At 43.8% G+C, this 15,281-nt stretch overlaps 1 protein-coding gene across 4 annotated transcripts in view; it reads left to right on the top strand.

The window, feature by feature from the left end:
* Positions 1-15,281, top strand: part of LOC306937797 (RNA-binding motif, single-stranded-interacting protein 3-like) — a 572,911-nt gene that overhangs the window by 268,022 nt on the left and 289,608 nt on the right. For all 4 annotated transcript variants that reach the window (XM_079521750.1, XM_079521751.1, XM_079521749.1 and 1 more), the window contains one exon: positions 4,008-4,168. In XM_079521750.1, the coding sequence (XP_079377876.1) occupies positions 4,008-4,168 (161 nt within the window). The remainder of the gene's footprint in view (positions 1-4,007; positions 4,169-15,281) is intronic.

The raw sequence follows: 15,281 nt of genomic DNA, 5'->3' as shown, positions 1-15,281 counted from the left end.
CAGAACTATCAGTTGTAACCAGCAGAACTACAGTATCAGTTGTAACCAGCAGAACTATCAGTTGTAACCAGCAGAACTATCAGTTGTACCCAGCAGAACTATCAGTTGTAACCAGCAGAACTATCAGTTGTACCCAGCAGAACTATCAGTTGTAACCAGCAGAACTACAGTATCAGTTGTAACCAGCAGAACTATCAGTTGTAACCAGCAGAACTATCAGTTGTAACCAGCAGAACTATCAGTTGTAACCAGCAGTTGTAACCAGCAGAACTATCAGTTGTAACCAGCAGAACTATCAGTTGTAACCAGCAAAACTATCAGTTGTAACCAGCAAAAATAGGTAGTCTGTGGTTGTTGGAAAAATAGTGGCGGCAGCGGGATTCAAACTCGAATCGATTGATTGGATTGAAAGTCAAATGAATAGTCCACTATAGACTGGCGAGGTGGAATTGGGATCAGTGCTTGTTGTAGAAAGTGAGAAAGCCCCACCTGGTGGCACAGTCGGTAGTGCTGTTAAAATTAACATTACTATATAATAGACCCCCAGGTGTGGTTTAAAGTAAATATGCAAATATGTCTTCCCTGTGTATTTTTGGTTTCTTCCTGAAAGCGGACAGCCTTGGAGTCAAAAGGCCCAATCGAAATACACCACGTTAGTGAGATCACAATATCACCCCCCTCCCCCCTTAACCCCTCCCCCTTTATCATATACAACAACAGGCATACCTAATGAACTGGTGGGTGTGGCCACATATACACATCATTTTAACACTTTCTGTACACTTTTTTGAAAAAATAAATGAAAATGATAATCTTTCTCCTAGTATAATCATATAAAACTGGCCCTCCTGGCCAGCCGTGGCACCTGATGGAGGAGAAAGGAACTGGTAGGAATAGCGGTCTGGACTCCTCATGCATACAGTGTAATGGGTACCGGGACCCAGGGGTGGTCTTTTAGATGGGTCCCATGGACATTTTATGAGTCCCGCTTCAACAACGGAGTAATATTTTGTCATTTTTACATTTACCTCCCATTTCATCTAGTATGGTTATACAATGGTTATATTCATGTATAATATATATCTGAAAGAAATAAACACAATTCTAAATCTTCTAAAGAGTTATGCAAACAACAGTGCAAAGTATATGCAAACTTAAAGTAAATTAAATAGCACCAAATTACAGTACAGTGCTGAGTACAGTAGTGTGTCCAGCCCCAGAAAGGTCCATGGATGGGTCCATTATCAATAATCTGCGTTTTGGGATGCAAAATGCACCCTATTAGCATCACTGGCATAGAAGGAAACATGAGGTCAGTCTGTTGCTCTCCCCAGGTTGGCAGAGGGAGTGTAGAGCCCAGGATTACATTAGATAATTGACACCGGGTGAAAAATGGGTCACAAACACATATACATTTAAGTACATTTAAGTAAAAATAAATCATAGTACCTGATGAACGTTTTAGGGGGGAAAATATCACGGCATTCCCTCTTTAACACTGAGGTATAATCCAGACGTCCCCTCAGAAACCACCTCGTCCATCTTTGCTCTCTCTTTCCCTTGGATAACCTCCTCAGTCTGAGTGTAAGTAATGGGCTTGCTTTGACCCAGCGCACCTCATTGTGTAAGATTTCAGCTTCTGACCTTAAAAAATGAAAGCAAATCAATGGGGTGGGGACACGTGAATTCCAAAGCCCAGGGTGCAAGCCAAGACTATGGGCTGGGGCCCAGGAGGACAGACAGGGTGGAGGGGGAGAGAGAGAGAGAGAGAGAGAGAAACCTTGGCTACATAATCTACAGAGGCTGGGTGAAGTGGCAAATTTGCATGTAAATTGTGTGTCACATACAGTATTGTGTGTGTGTGTGTGTGTGTGTGCTTGCGTGCGTGCATGCCAGAGCTGATTGTCACGAAGAGGTAACAGGTCACACACGGCTGGAAGCAGGTACAATGGAGCAGAGGACGTGCGCATTGTGTGTGCTTGTGTTCGTGTGTGCGTGCGTGCGAGCTTCTCACCTAAACGTGCGCATTGTGTGTGCGTGCGCGCATGCGTGCGTGGGTGCGTGTGTGTGCAGGTGAAGTGAATTGTTAGAGTCTAAGTGTTTTTGTGTGTGCGTATTGTTTCACTAATTGCGTGCACGTGTTCATAATGCATAGAGCGTGCACCGGCTGTCCAGACAGTGGACGGCTGTATCAGGAGAGGTAATTGGTCCTCCATTGATGGACACCGCTCTCTGTTCACGCTTCAGGAAGACATACACACACACACGCACGCACACAATCGCTCCCTCTCTCTCGAAATAGCACATCAATTCAGCCATGCTTCACAAGCCGCTGCTAACACGATGGGTGGTATAGGTGCAGATGGATAATGGTGTGTGTGCGTGTGTGTGTGTGTGTGACACCCGGACCATAAATCTACACTAACTCATCAGTACAGACTCAGCGGAGAGAGACACTGGCATCCAGAGAGAGAGAGACAGAGACAGAGAGAGAGAGAGAGAGAGAGAGAGAGAGGGAGAGAGAGAGAGGGAGAGAGAGAGGGAGAGGGGGGAGAGGGGGAGGGAGGGAGAGGGGGAGGGAGGGAGGGAGAGAGAGAGTGACACACATCCATGCAGAGAGAGAGAGAGGGGGGGGGGGGGGTATGTTTAATACAGTTTGGATGCAAATGACTAAGAGCTCTGTTGGAATAAAGGAGAAGTTGATATGAAGACATTTTCCGAAACACGGCAGAGACAGATATTTCATGCTGATGACTGCGACAAAGTCTCTCACGCACCTCCTCCGAGGTGTAAATTGTTTTAGCCATAATCAAATTCGGAGGGTTCTATATGAATAGTAAGCAGGAAGAAGGAAACCTGAGCCTATGTGAAATCCTCTGCGTGCATTGATCCATTTATAACCCCCGAGACGGTACAAAATGGACCCGTTGCGCGGGTCCGTCCGGGTCCATTTTGTACACTCTCGGGAGTTAAATCAGAACGCACAATTTCACCTGAGATGACGAGGAAGAAGAGCTCAGCTCAACCCGCTGCCATTATAGCCCCGAAAACCTTTCCGTCGCGATGTTTACCCGCTCATAATTATGTTGAAATCAACCATAATAATAGAAAAGGCAAAGTTTCTGCTCTGGGAATTGTCTAGTTGTTGTTGTTGTTGTGCTGATGAATAAGACATGTGTCTGGAGGTGACCTCAGTGTGGAATGTGTCCTCTGCTTTTCGAAAAAAAAAAAAAAAAAAAAAGCTGTAATCTCCCATTTAATCATCTTAATTATGTTATGGCTCTCTTTGAACTGCTGATGCATTCACACTTCTCTCGTCTCTCTTCCTCGACATCTCTCTCTCTCTCTCTCTCTCTCTCTCTCTCTCTCTCTCTCTCTCTCTCTCTCTCTCTCTCTCTCTCTCTCTCTCTCTCTCTCTCTCACCTCACGCTAACCCCTGGGAACACTTTTTCCTTGCCCCTTCGTGTTTGTGTCTCTTAACTCATTACCGCTGAGATCGCCTTTTGACACCTTTTTTAATATCAATTGATTACGGTTCACAACTGTGTTTTCTACGCGCTCGCAACACTCCGGTTGTGGTGTGAGGAAAAAAAAAAAATACAAAAAATAAGGAAAAGAAAATTCCGTTGGCTTATGCTGTCTATGGGGATATATCTCGGATTCTTCTTTTTGGACAAAAACAAGCTAGATTTGCGGCTCATTTCTCTGAACGATATGATCCCCGCGGTTACAAAATGTATGTTTTGGGTGAATTAAACAACAGTGGCGGCACCCGTTACATAATTCACTTCCTGGGTCTTGGTTTGAAACGGCTTTCAAACTAAGAGTCTGGCCGTAATAAATGAGTGGCTGGTGGTCCTGGAGTACCCTTTTCAGACACCAGATGGGGATGTCGGCAGTCAATGAGTTTAACAGACGCTGTTTCCGTGGAAAATGTTTTGAATGGGAAAAAAAGGGTAACGGATGAACAATGTATTAACCCTAAGCCCTCCCTGTTTCTCTCTCAGCAGCCCTATGCTCCTCCCCCTCACCCCATGGCTCCGCCCAGCCCCAGCTCCAATAGCTGCAGCCATCAGGGCGGGGCGGAGCAGCTGAGTAAAACCAACCTGTACATCCGAGGGCTGCCGCCGGGGACCACCGACCAGGACCTCATCAAACTCTGCCAACCGTGAGTGTCATGTCACTGTGTGTGTGTCTGTGTCTGTGTCTGTGTCTGTGTCTGTGTCTGTGTGTGTGTGTGTGTGTGCGTGTGCGTGCACGTGCGTGTGCGCGCGTGCGTGTGTGTGTGTGTCTGTCGAAAATGTGCGCATACTATCTTCTGACAAATTATGCAAAAAACCACGCCCAATTGATTTTATTGGTTGTCCGCCCCCTGGTTGGGTGGAAGTGATGTGCACCTGCTTGCAGCCAGTCTGTTGGCTAAGCCCGCTAACATGATCTAGCCTAAGGCGCACATTATTGTCAGTTACTGCGTGGAATTCTGAATTTGGTGACAAGCTACTCTTCACGACGTTGTTGATGTGCCTGGCTTAGTGGCTTGTGTGATGATTTGTCAGTGAATAGTCGAGTTGTACGAATTGCATTTATATCCGGGGACACTGCGGTTATCTGATTTAAAAAAAAAGGAAATTCGGATTAGCGGATTGTTTGCAGGTGGATGAAATGCATAATTAATGAGGGGGAAAAAAAGAAAAATAATTCGGGTGTCTCTTATTCCCATTCTGTGAGGTCCAAGTCCACCAGCTGCAACAGGAGGGGCTCATTAACAGTGCCAGTCCATAATGTGTGCGAGGCACCGTGGCGTAACGCCATTCTTTATTTAAATCCCCCATGCCCACCGACAGGATCGGCCACTAACGGCCATCAACTCATTTTAATTAATGTGTTCTTCTGCACACGCATGCACACGCACGCACGCACGCACACACACACACACACACACACACACACACACACACACACACACACACACACACACACACACACACACACACACACACACACACACACACACACACGCAATGAATTTAAGAAGTAGAAAGCAGCCGTCCTCCTGATAAGTCCCAAACTCCATCAGAGCTTCTCCTGCAGATGATTGCTAAATTAATACGTGCAGGTTGTGGATAAAATATACATCTGTTCCAGGTTGGCAGAGGGAGAGTGTAGCGCCCAGGATTACAGCTTATAGGCAATTGGCACCGAATGAAAAAAAAGGGCACGAAATTGCGGGAAAATAACATCTGTTTCATCATCATCTCCACCTTTCATCCCCGAACAAGCATTCAAATAAAAGACTAAAGACTAATTTCAATAGTCAATCAGTCTAGTCTGCATGTTCAGGTAAAGCAAAAAAATATATATAGCTGCAAGCAGCGATAAGGTGGGACCAAGCATGAAGGCAATAATCAATAAGAACAATATGCACAATAATATGCACAATGTGTGCGTGTGTGTGTGTGCGTGTGTGCACCAGTGCGTGCACCAGTGGTGTAAAGTAACTAAGTACATTTACTTAAGTACTGTACTTAAGTACAATTTTAAGGTATTTGTACTTTACTTGATTATTTCCAATACCTTAGTTACTATATTTACTTTGTAGATTTTGAATATTATAAAAAAAAACATGCATTAGCCACTTCAGCCCTACGGTATATACATTTTGACCATTTGAAAATAACCGATCTACAAGCTCACAATGCGTCGCCATGCGACGGGGTGCAGTACTTACTATACCAGTCATTTGTGAGCTTGTAGATCAGCTATTTTCAAAAGATGTTTAAACATGTGACATTCTGTATAATGAGCATACTTTCTACTTTTATTAGGCTACTTTAAGTACATTTTGATACCAATACGTTTGTACTTTTACTCAAGTACATTTTGAATACCGTACTTGTAACGGAGTAGTTCTACGTTGCAGTATTGATACTTTTACGTGAACGGGCAAGTACTTTTTTCTACCACTGGCGTTTATACCAGCTGTTACTCCACTTCTGAGAGTTGTGTCCCTATATAATAGACGTTGTGCAGTCCTGTGAGGTCCTGGACCACACAAGAGAAATGTTAACAAATAACATTTAAGAGCTAAGGTTGCATTTTTGGAAAAGATTCAGGCTAGGATTAGGCATTAGTGGTTTGGTTGACGCCCGGTGGGGTTAAAATGGACCAAAGAAAAAGTCAAACTGGCATTTGTCGGCCCTCTGGAAAAAACTAAAAAACAAAGAGCATGACTCATCATTACAAAAACCAATCCCATTTTCACAGGTGACAAAAATTCCATTGGTGCTCATAACTGCACTGTCGGGGTCAATGGCTCTGTTTTTTTCTCAAAAAATTGCCATTGTAATATGTTACTGTCCTCACACATACAGTAATGTGAGTGCTTGCGCGTGTGGCCACCGTGTGCACAATCACTTATAATGTGGCAGAAAACAGTTCATAGTTACAGTTATATTAGTCACAAATGTGATGAAGTCAGCACATTTTGGGCACATTTGGGCAAGTGCAGGCTATGGCCGTTTTTAGCCCATGGAGTGTTTTTCGTGCTTGGAATGGACCCAGAATCATGAAAACCCCCTAGTTTGACATATGTCACATGCTACTTAAAGCAGAATGAAAATCTTGCCTTATATAGGATGTTAATGATATCCCCCTATACAAAATATTGCTCAATTCCGACAGTCGGTCAGCAAGTGGATTCATGAATGTATAGTATATAGACAATATTTTAGGCGAATAAAAAAAAACTACAGTATATATAGCCTACCAAATTTCCCACTTTAAACAAAAGAAGCCTGTTTGCTGCCGGACTATATGGAGAGAGTTTCAAAGTGAGACATTCACAATGACAACAAAGTGACACCTCCTCGTACAAAAATATGGATGCTGCAAACTATAGCAAACGATCGTACTTTACTTTAATGAGATGACTAGCGTTCTTGGCAGCAGCTGTGCTTTTTGAAACGTATGTATTGTTTACAGCTTTGCAGAAAGTATCCTACGGTATTTTAGTTTTATTGTTGCAAAGTTCTGCCAAGAATGAATACCTGGACAAAGTTAGCGTTATAAAAAATATGAACAGACCTCAGAAAGTACAGTAAACCACACACAGGCGCACGCACGCATCGCAAGCACGCACACATTGTTCAGCCATGGAATTCCATCATTTGCGTGCTATATGCACAGACTGTAGTGTACAGAGTTCTCATTGTCACTTATAGCTATGCACATGTATATGTTTATACAGTACCGTATATGTTCTGGGTGCATATAGCGTCTACAGGTCCACACGAACAGATGAACAGAACATGATTTCAATGCCTTGTGCAACGTGTGCCCTTGGGCATGTACATTGCTCTGAAACCCAAGTTGAACACATTCATGCTAGAAACTAGGGGTGGGTCCCGAACCTCGGGACCAAGCAGGTACCAAACCGAACATGCTTGGGTACCGGGTACCGAATCCAACATGCTGGGTACCGGGTACCGAACCCAACATGCTGGGTACCGGGTACCGAACCCAACATGCTGGGTACCGGGTACCGAATCCAACATGCTGGGTACCGGGTACCGAATCCAACATGCTGGGTACCGGGTACCGAACCCAACATGCTGGGTATCGGGTACCGAATCCAACATGCTGGGTACCGGGTACCGAACCCAACATGCTGGGTACCGGGTACCGAACCCAACATGCTGGGTACCGGGTACCGAACCCAACATGCTGGGTACCGGTTACCGAACCCAACATGCTGGGTACCGGGTACCGAATCCAACATGCTGGGTACCGGGTACCGAACCCAACATGCTGGGTACCGGGTACCGAACCCAACATGCTGGGTACCGAATCCAACATGCTGGGTACCGGGTACCGAACCCAACATGCTGGGTACCGGGTACCTAACCCAACATGTTGGGTACCGGGTACCGAACCCAACATGCTGGGTACCGGGTACCGAACCCAACATGCTGGGTACCGAACCCAACATGCTGGGTACCGGGTACCGAACCCAACATGCTGGGTACCGAATCCAACATGCTGGGTACCGAATCCAACATGCTGGGTACCGAATCCAACATGCTGGGTACCGAACCCAACATGCTGGGTACCGAATCCAACATGCTGGGTACCGGGTACTCATTAAATACTACAGTATATTGTCCCAAATATAGGACGGCATTTTTTTCCAATGAAATTGTCTGGAAAAAGCCACTCGTACTATAATCGCACTTTTAGCCATTAGATTTCCCCTAAAACCAGAGTTATGAATGGAGCGCAAGCCCCCAGTAAGGCTATCCAACGTTGAAGCTGCCACTACCTACTGGCGAAAAGTGGAGCTGCAGCACGTTTATGGAGGTGGGCGTCATCCCAGACCTCAAATTTGAGGTCCGGGCTGCTCTTCCGCTCGCTCGAGCCATTGAGTTATAATGGTAACAATTTCAGTTCTCCCTATCCTTCTTACAGACACGCTCAGTCACGCGCAATTTATTTATTATTTTTCCTCCCTTTTTATCCTATCAAAGTGCCTAGCAAAATGATTAGTTGGGAGCCAAATGGTTCAAGACGGTTTTAGCGTTGTCCCTGCGGTGTGATATGTATTGTTTTAGCGTTGTCCCTGCGGTGTGATATGTATTGTTTTAGCGTTGTCCCTGCGGTGTGATATGTATTGTTGCACGTTGACCCACGTTGACCCTAGTGATTCAATGTATGGAAATCAATGGCCAAAACCACACCAAAGGGTCGAGACGGTTTTAGCGTTAACTCCTTGCAACCGTTTGGACCCAAGGAGTTGCATGGTGACCCTTTGGTGTGGTTAGGGCTTAAGAGTACATGTGAGATGAAAATGGTATAGGGCCCGGGTCTGTGACCTAATATATATCCAACTGGGGGCCCTTGAAAGTCAAAAGTTTGAGAATGACTGAGGTCAGATTCACCCTCTCTCTCTGGTGCAGACATCCATGCCAGTGACCCGCCGTGCTCTTGGCGCAGAGCCTAGCACACACACACACACACACACGCACACACACACACACACACACACACACACACACACACACACACACACACACACACACACACACACACACACACACACACACACACACACACACACACACACACGCTGCATCGTGTGTGCCCTTGGGCATGCACCTTGCTCTAAAAAAGTGGAACACAGTCATGCTAGAAACTCTTTTCAGCATAGGAGCTGGGTAAGCAGACTTCATTGGAATGAATGCGCAGCCATTTTGCTTTGTCATCCAGGGTTGAATATGCATCATTACAGGACACTAATAGTTTAAAGGCTTGGCTACAATGTTATGGTAGGATATACTGTAGATCAGGGATGGCCACTATATTTATATACTCACTCCAGAGGGCCACTATATTTATATACTCACTCCAGAGGGCCACTATATTTATATACTCACTCCAGAGGGCCACTATATTTATATACTCACTCCAGAGGGCCACTGTATTTCCATACTCACTCCAGAGGGCCACTATATTTATATACTCACTCCAGAGGGCCACTGTATTTCCATACTCACTCCAGAGGGCCACTATATTTATATACTCACTCCAGAGGGCCACTGTATTTCCATACTCACTCCAGAGGGCCACTATATTTATATACTCACTCCAGAGGGCCACTGTATTTCCATACTCACTCCAGAGGGCCACTATATTTATATACTCACTCCAGAGGGCCACTGTATTTCCATACTCACTCCAGAGGGCCACTATATTTATATACTCACTCCAGAGGGCCACTGTATTTCCATACTCACTCCAGAGGGCCACTATATTTATATACTCACTCCAGAGGGCCACTGTATTTCCATACTCACTCCAGAGGGCCACTATATTTCCATACTCACTCCAGAGGGCCACTATATTTATATACTCACTCCAGAGGGCCACTGTATTTCCATACTCACTCCAGAGGGCCACTGTATTTCCATACTCACTCCAGAGGGCCACTATATTTCCATACTCACTCCAGAGGGCCACTATATTTCCATACTCACTCCAGAGGGCCACTTTCCATACTCACTCCAGAGGGCCACTATATTTCCATGCTCACTCCAGAGGGCCACTATATTTCCATACTCACTCCAGAGGGCCACTATATTTCCATGCTCACTCCAGAGGGCCACTGTATTTCCATACTCACTCCAGAGGGCCACTGTATTTCCATACTCACTCCAGAGGGCCACTATATTTATATACTCACTCCAGAGGGCCACTGTATTTCCATACTCACTCCAGAGGGCCACTGTATTTCCATACTCACTCCAGAGGGCCACTATATTTATATACTCACTCCAGAGGGCCACTGTATTTCCATACTCACTCCAGAGGGCCACTATATTTCCATACTCACTCCAGAGGGCCACTATATTTATATACTCACTCCAGAGGGCCACTGTATTTCCATACTCACTCCAGAGGGCCACTGTATTTCCATACTCACTCCAGAGGGCCACTATATTTCCATACTCACTCCAGAGGGCCACTATATTTCCATACTCACTCCAGAGGGCCACTATATTTCTATACTCACTCCAGAGGGCCACTATATTTCCATGCTCACTCCAGAGGGCCACTATATTTCCATACTCACTCCAGAGGGCCACTATATTTCCATGCTCACTCCAGAGGGCCACTGTATTTCCATACTCACTCCAGAGGGCCACTGTATTTCCATACTCACTCCAGAGGGCCACTATATTTCCATGCTCACTCCAGAGGGCCACTAAATTTCCACACTCACTCCAGAGGGCCACTATATTTCCATACTAACTCCAGAGGGCCACTATATTTCCATGCTCACTCCAGAGGGCCACTATATTTCCATACTCACTCCAGAGGGCCACTATATTTCCATACTCACTCCAGAGGGCCACTATATTTCCATGCTCACTCCAGAGGGCCACTATATTTCCACACTCACTCCAGACGGCCACTATATTTCCACAGTCCCACTTGAATTGGAATCCTAAAAAGTTAAAATGTTATGGTGGACTGCCCACAGCCCTCCTATGAGACACAGACTGAGTGAGTATAGAAAAAGATTGTGCCATTTTATCATGAACATTATAGTGAGGACCAATTATATGAAGATTGTGGTTGAAAAGTGGTGAAGTGGACTTGGTTTAGTTTAGTTCATTTCGGTCCTCATCGACAGTAACACAAAACATTACACACTAGTCGGTTACCCAGCATTTCTTCTCCATCTTTGATGGAAAAGACATATAGGCTGAAGCTCAAAGCATATTCATGCCCAGTGGTGGAAAGGTGTATGTTTTACTTAAGTAAAAGTATCAATACTGCAATGTAGAAATACTCTGTTACAAGCAAAAGTATTGGCATCAAAATGTAGGCTACTTAATGTACCAAAAGTACAATGTGCTCTTTATGCAGAATGTCCCATTTCAAGTTTTCAAATGTGTAATAATTTTGTTTTTGAAATTAGCAGATCTACAAGCTCACAATGTGTCACATTGTGAGCTTGTGGATCGGCTATTTTCAAATGGCCGATATGTCTGAAGTGGTTAATGCATGTTTTGTAATAATAATCAAAAGTACAGTACAGTACAAAGTAACTAGTAACTAAAGTTTTAAAATAAATGTAGTGGAGTAAAAGTACAATATTTGTCTCTGAAATGTAGTGGAGTAGAAGTAAAAGTACAGCAAATTTGGCATACTCAAGTAAAGTATACAAATGCCTCGAAATTGTACTTAAGTACAGTACTTAAGTAAAAGTACTTTCCATCACTGTTTATGCCTAAACTTTAAACATGTCGGTTTATCAGTTACACATTTCTACTTTGACTATATTGTTCTTATAATGATCGAACACTAAACAATATTCTATATTTACATTCGAGACTTCATACTTATACTGTAGGGCAGGCTACTTACACAAGCACATCATCATTTTCTATATGCATTCCCTGACCAGAAAACTAGCAGTGCTCTCCATTTCTTTGCAAATGGATTGTCACAGATGTCAAACAATGAAATACAGAGCATAACAATCTGATTTTTCAACATATCTGACAATGAGGTAATAGTTGCAACGATGAGATTCACCTCAATTCATCCCAAGACTTTCAACAGAGGGATTCATCAACGCCGAATATTTTGTTCTTTTGTTAAAACATCGATTTGGCAGGATACTCACTGCTTACTTTACTTCTGTTTTCCCACAACGTTGGTGTTAGAATAGCCATACTTTTCTTTCTTTTTCTTTTTTACCTAAATCTCAAGTCAATAAATCAAACTCGCACAGACCCACACACACCAGCAGAGACACACTGTGACACACATGCTGTACACGCATGCACGCACACACACACGTGTATTACACACATACACATGCGTACACGCACGCACACGGACACGCACATGCACACACGCATACGCACGCACACACTGTGCAGACGCTGAAGGCTTTGTCAGCGGTGTGCTTGCCAGATACACATATACATGCACATAATATTATGAAAACCCTATAAAAGTATACATGCACATAATATTATAAAAACCCTATAAAAGTGCTACCAACTGTGAGTGTATTTTAGAGACGGACACAAATATACTCATAAAGCTCTTTGCGCGCACACACACACACACACACACACACACACACACACACACACACACACACACACACACACACACACACACGCATGCGCACACCTGCCTCCACCGAGCTCAATAAGGCCTAATAAAGCTTAGATTGGACTGCCTCCCCCAGGAATAACAGACCAAGACCTCATCATGTTGTAACACACACACACACACACACACACACACACACACACACACACACACACACACACACACCAACACACACACACACACACACACACACACACACACACACACACACACACACACACACACACACACACACACACACCAACACACACACCAACACACACACACACACACACCAACACACACACACACACACACACACACACACACACACACACACACACACACACACACACACACACCAACACACACACTATCAACTCACACTTGTCTTTTTTAACTCCTTTCATATACGGTTCTTATTTACATGCCAGCCTTCGCTCTATGTCTCTACCTCCCGTTCTCTCTCACATGTTACACACACGCTCGCGCAAGTGCACGGCTCCGTTCGGCTCCATTTGGTCCTTGATCACTACTAAAACGGTGGGAAGGAGTCCGTGTATACGGTTTAGTTTTAGTCACAGTATTTTGAATAGTTTTTATTTAGTTTTAGTCACATTTTAGTCACCTGCATGGAATGCTTTAATGTTAGTCTAGTTTTAGTAGACTAAATATCATTCGATTTTAGTCGACTAAATATCATTAGATTTTAGTCGACTAAATCTACAGTTGATTTAGTCGACTAAAATGTATTGGCCTTGATGCCGTCATAATGACAGATTTAAAATTACTTGTGTTTTTTACTTACTTTACACTGGATCTCTATCTCCACTAGTCCCTTACTTTTCATTTAGTTTCCATTTAGTTTTCGCCAGTGAAGTAGTCGACGAACATTTTTCGTCTTAGTATTATAGTCGACAAAATCAACAGTGGTGGGTAGAGAGTTCTGCCCAGAACATGGAAGGTGTTTTGCTGCAGGCGTGACTCATCTTTATTTCTGTGAAACTTGGAGATCATTGTTTTCCATTCTGTGTGTTTTGGTTGCTTTGACAGTTCTATAAAGTGTTTTGGTTGCTTTGACAGTTCTATAAGTAGCAATGGTCACTCGTTGCATCGGTTCGGCACATGTGGGAACTTAGATGCATCGATTGGTCAGCCAGAAAACCAAGAGTGGCTGCATTTGTAGTTTTTTTTTACTTCCATAATTGAGAAAAACAACAAACCAAGGCTGTGTTTTCCTGGTAACCACACAGTCCTAACAGTTTGTTTCTTGCAGTCGTCATGGTAACATATGTTACAAGTTTACAACTGTTGACTAGCAGTGGTGTAAAGTAACAAAGTACATTTACTTAAGTACTGTACTTAAGTACAATGTTGACATATTTGTGCATTACTTACTAATAGTGTTTCCAATTTCCAGTACATTTACTTCTACTCCACTACATCTCAGAGGCAAATGTTGTACTTTTACTCAACTACATTTATTTCAAAAGTGTAGTTACTAGATACTTTGAATATCATTTCAAAACATACATTAAACATGTCAGTCCGACATACATTTCGGCCATTTGAAAATAGCCGATCTACAAGCTCACAATGCGCCGCGACGCGATGCATTGTGAGCTTGTAGATCTTGAAATAGCACATTCTGCACAGTGAGTACTTTCAACTTTTGATGCTTTAAGTACATTTCGATGCCAATACTTTTGTACTTTCACTCAAGTATATTTTGAATCCTGGAATTTTACTAGTACACATTACATTGCAGTATTGATACTTTCACTTAAGTAACAAACGTGAGTACTTTCTTCCACCACTGTATACTATACATTTGAGGTGTGCTGATGTCAAACTTATTGGAAGACAACTTGCCAGCCAAACAAATATGTTCTGGTAACATATTTCACATTGTGTGCAAGTGTCTATAGCCAAAGGGGACGGTTATGCAATCTGGGTTTCATAACCTTTTCCACAAAATGTCTTAGTCAAATCCTGCCAATTATCCGCCGGTCCGGGAACAGGCATCGGGAACAGGCTGTCCAGTGTGCTTATTGGTGTTGGTCCCAGTGGCTGCATGTGTCATGAGACCAGCTAGCTAGTGTGTCTTTCCTGATAACTGACCCATCACAAGTCCATTAGCCTGAGAGACAGGCCGATAAGAGCGGCCTAGCACTTGGTGTTTTGATATTGCGTATCTCTCTTGTTCTGTAACTTTGACTCCCACACACCCACGCAGGCAGGCAGGCACGTGCGTTCACGCGCATTCCAAAGATGGACTGTTTTTGAAGGATGGGGTCATCTAGAGCCTATACGTTAACCACTTGGATCAGTGGTTTTCAACCAGTAGTCCGGGGACCACCAGTGGTCCTTGAGGGGGTTCAAGGTGGTCCCCATGCAGCTAAATGATGGAGAGTTGGTATAACCAAATGGACCCTTATAGATCTTTAACTCTTGAGAGTGTAAAATGAAAACAAAAGGACCCCTACGGGTCCATTTGGTTTCATTTTACATTTCATTTTACATTTCATTTTACATTTTTCATTTTACACATATTCCTTAGTTCTGTGTCTGAGAGGCTAAATGTCATTAAATGGTGGTCCGTGGCTGAAATGCAG

Source organism: Electrona antarctica, assembly GCF_951216825.1.
Source record: "Electrona antarctica genome assembly, chromosome: 15".
Classification (NCBI taxonomy): Eukaryota; Metazoa; Chordata; class Actinopteri; order Myctophiformes; family Myctophidae; genus Electrona; species Electrona antarctica.
This window is presented reverse-complemented; position numbering and strand designations above follow the sequence as displayed.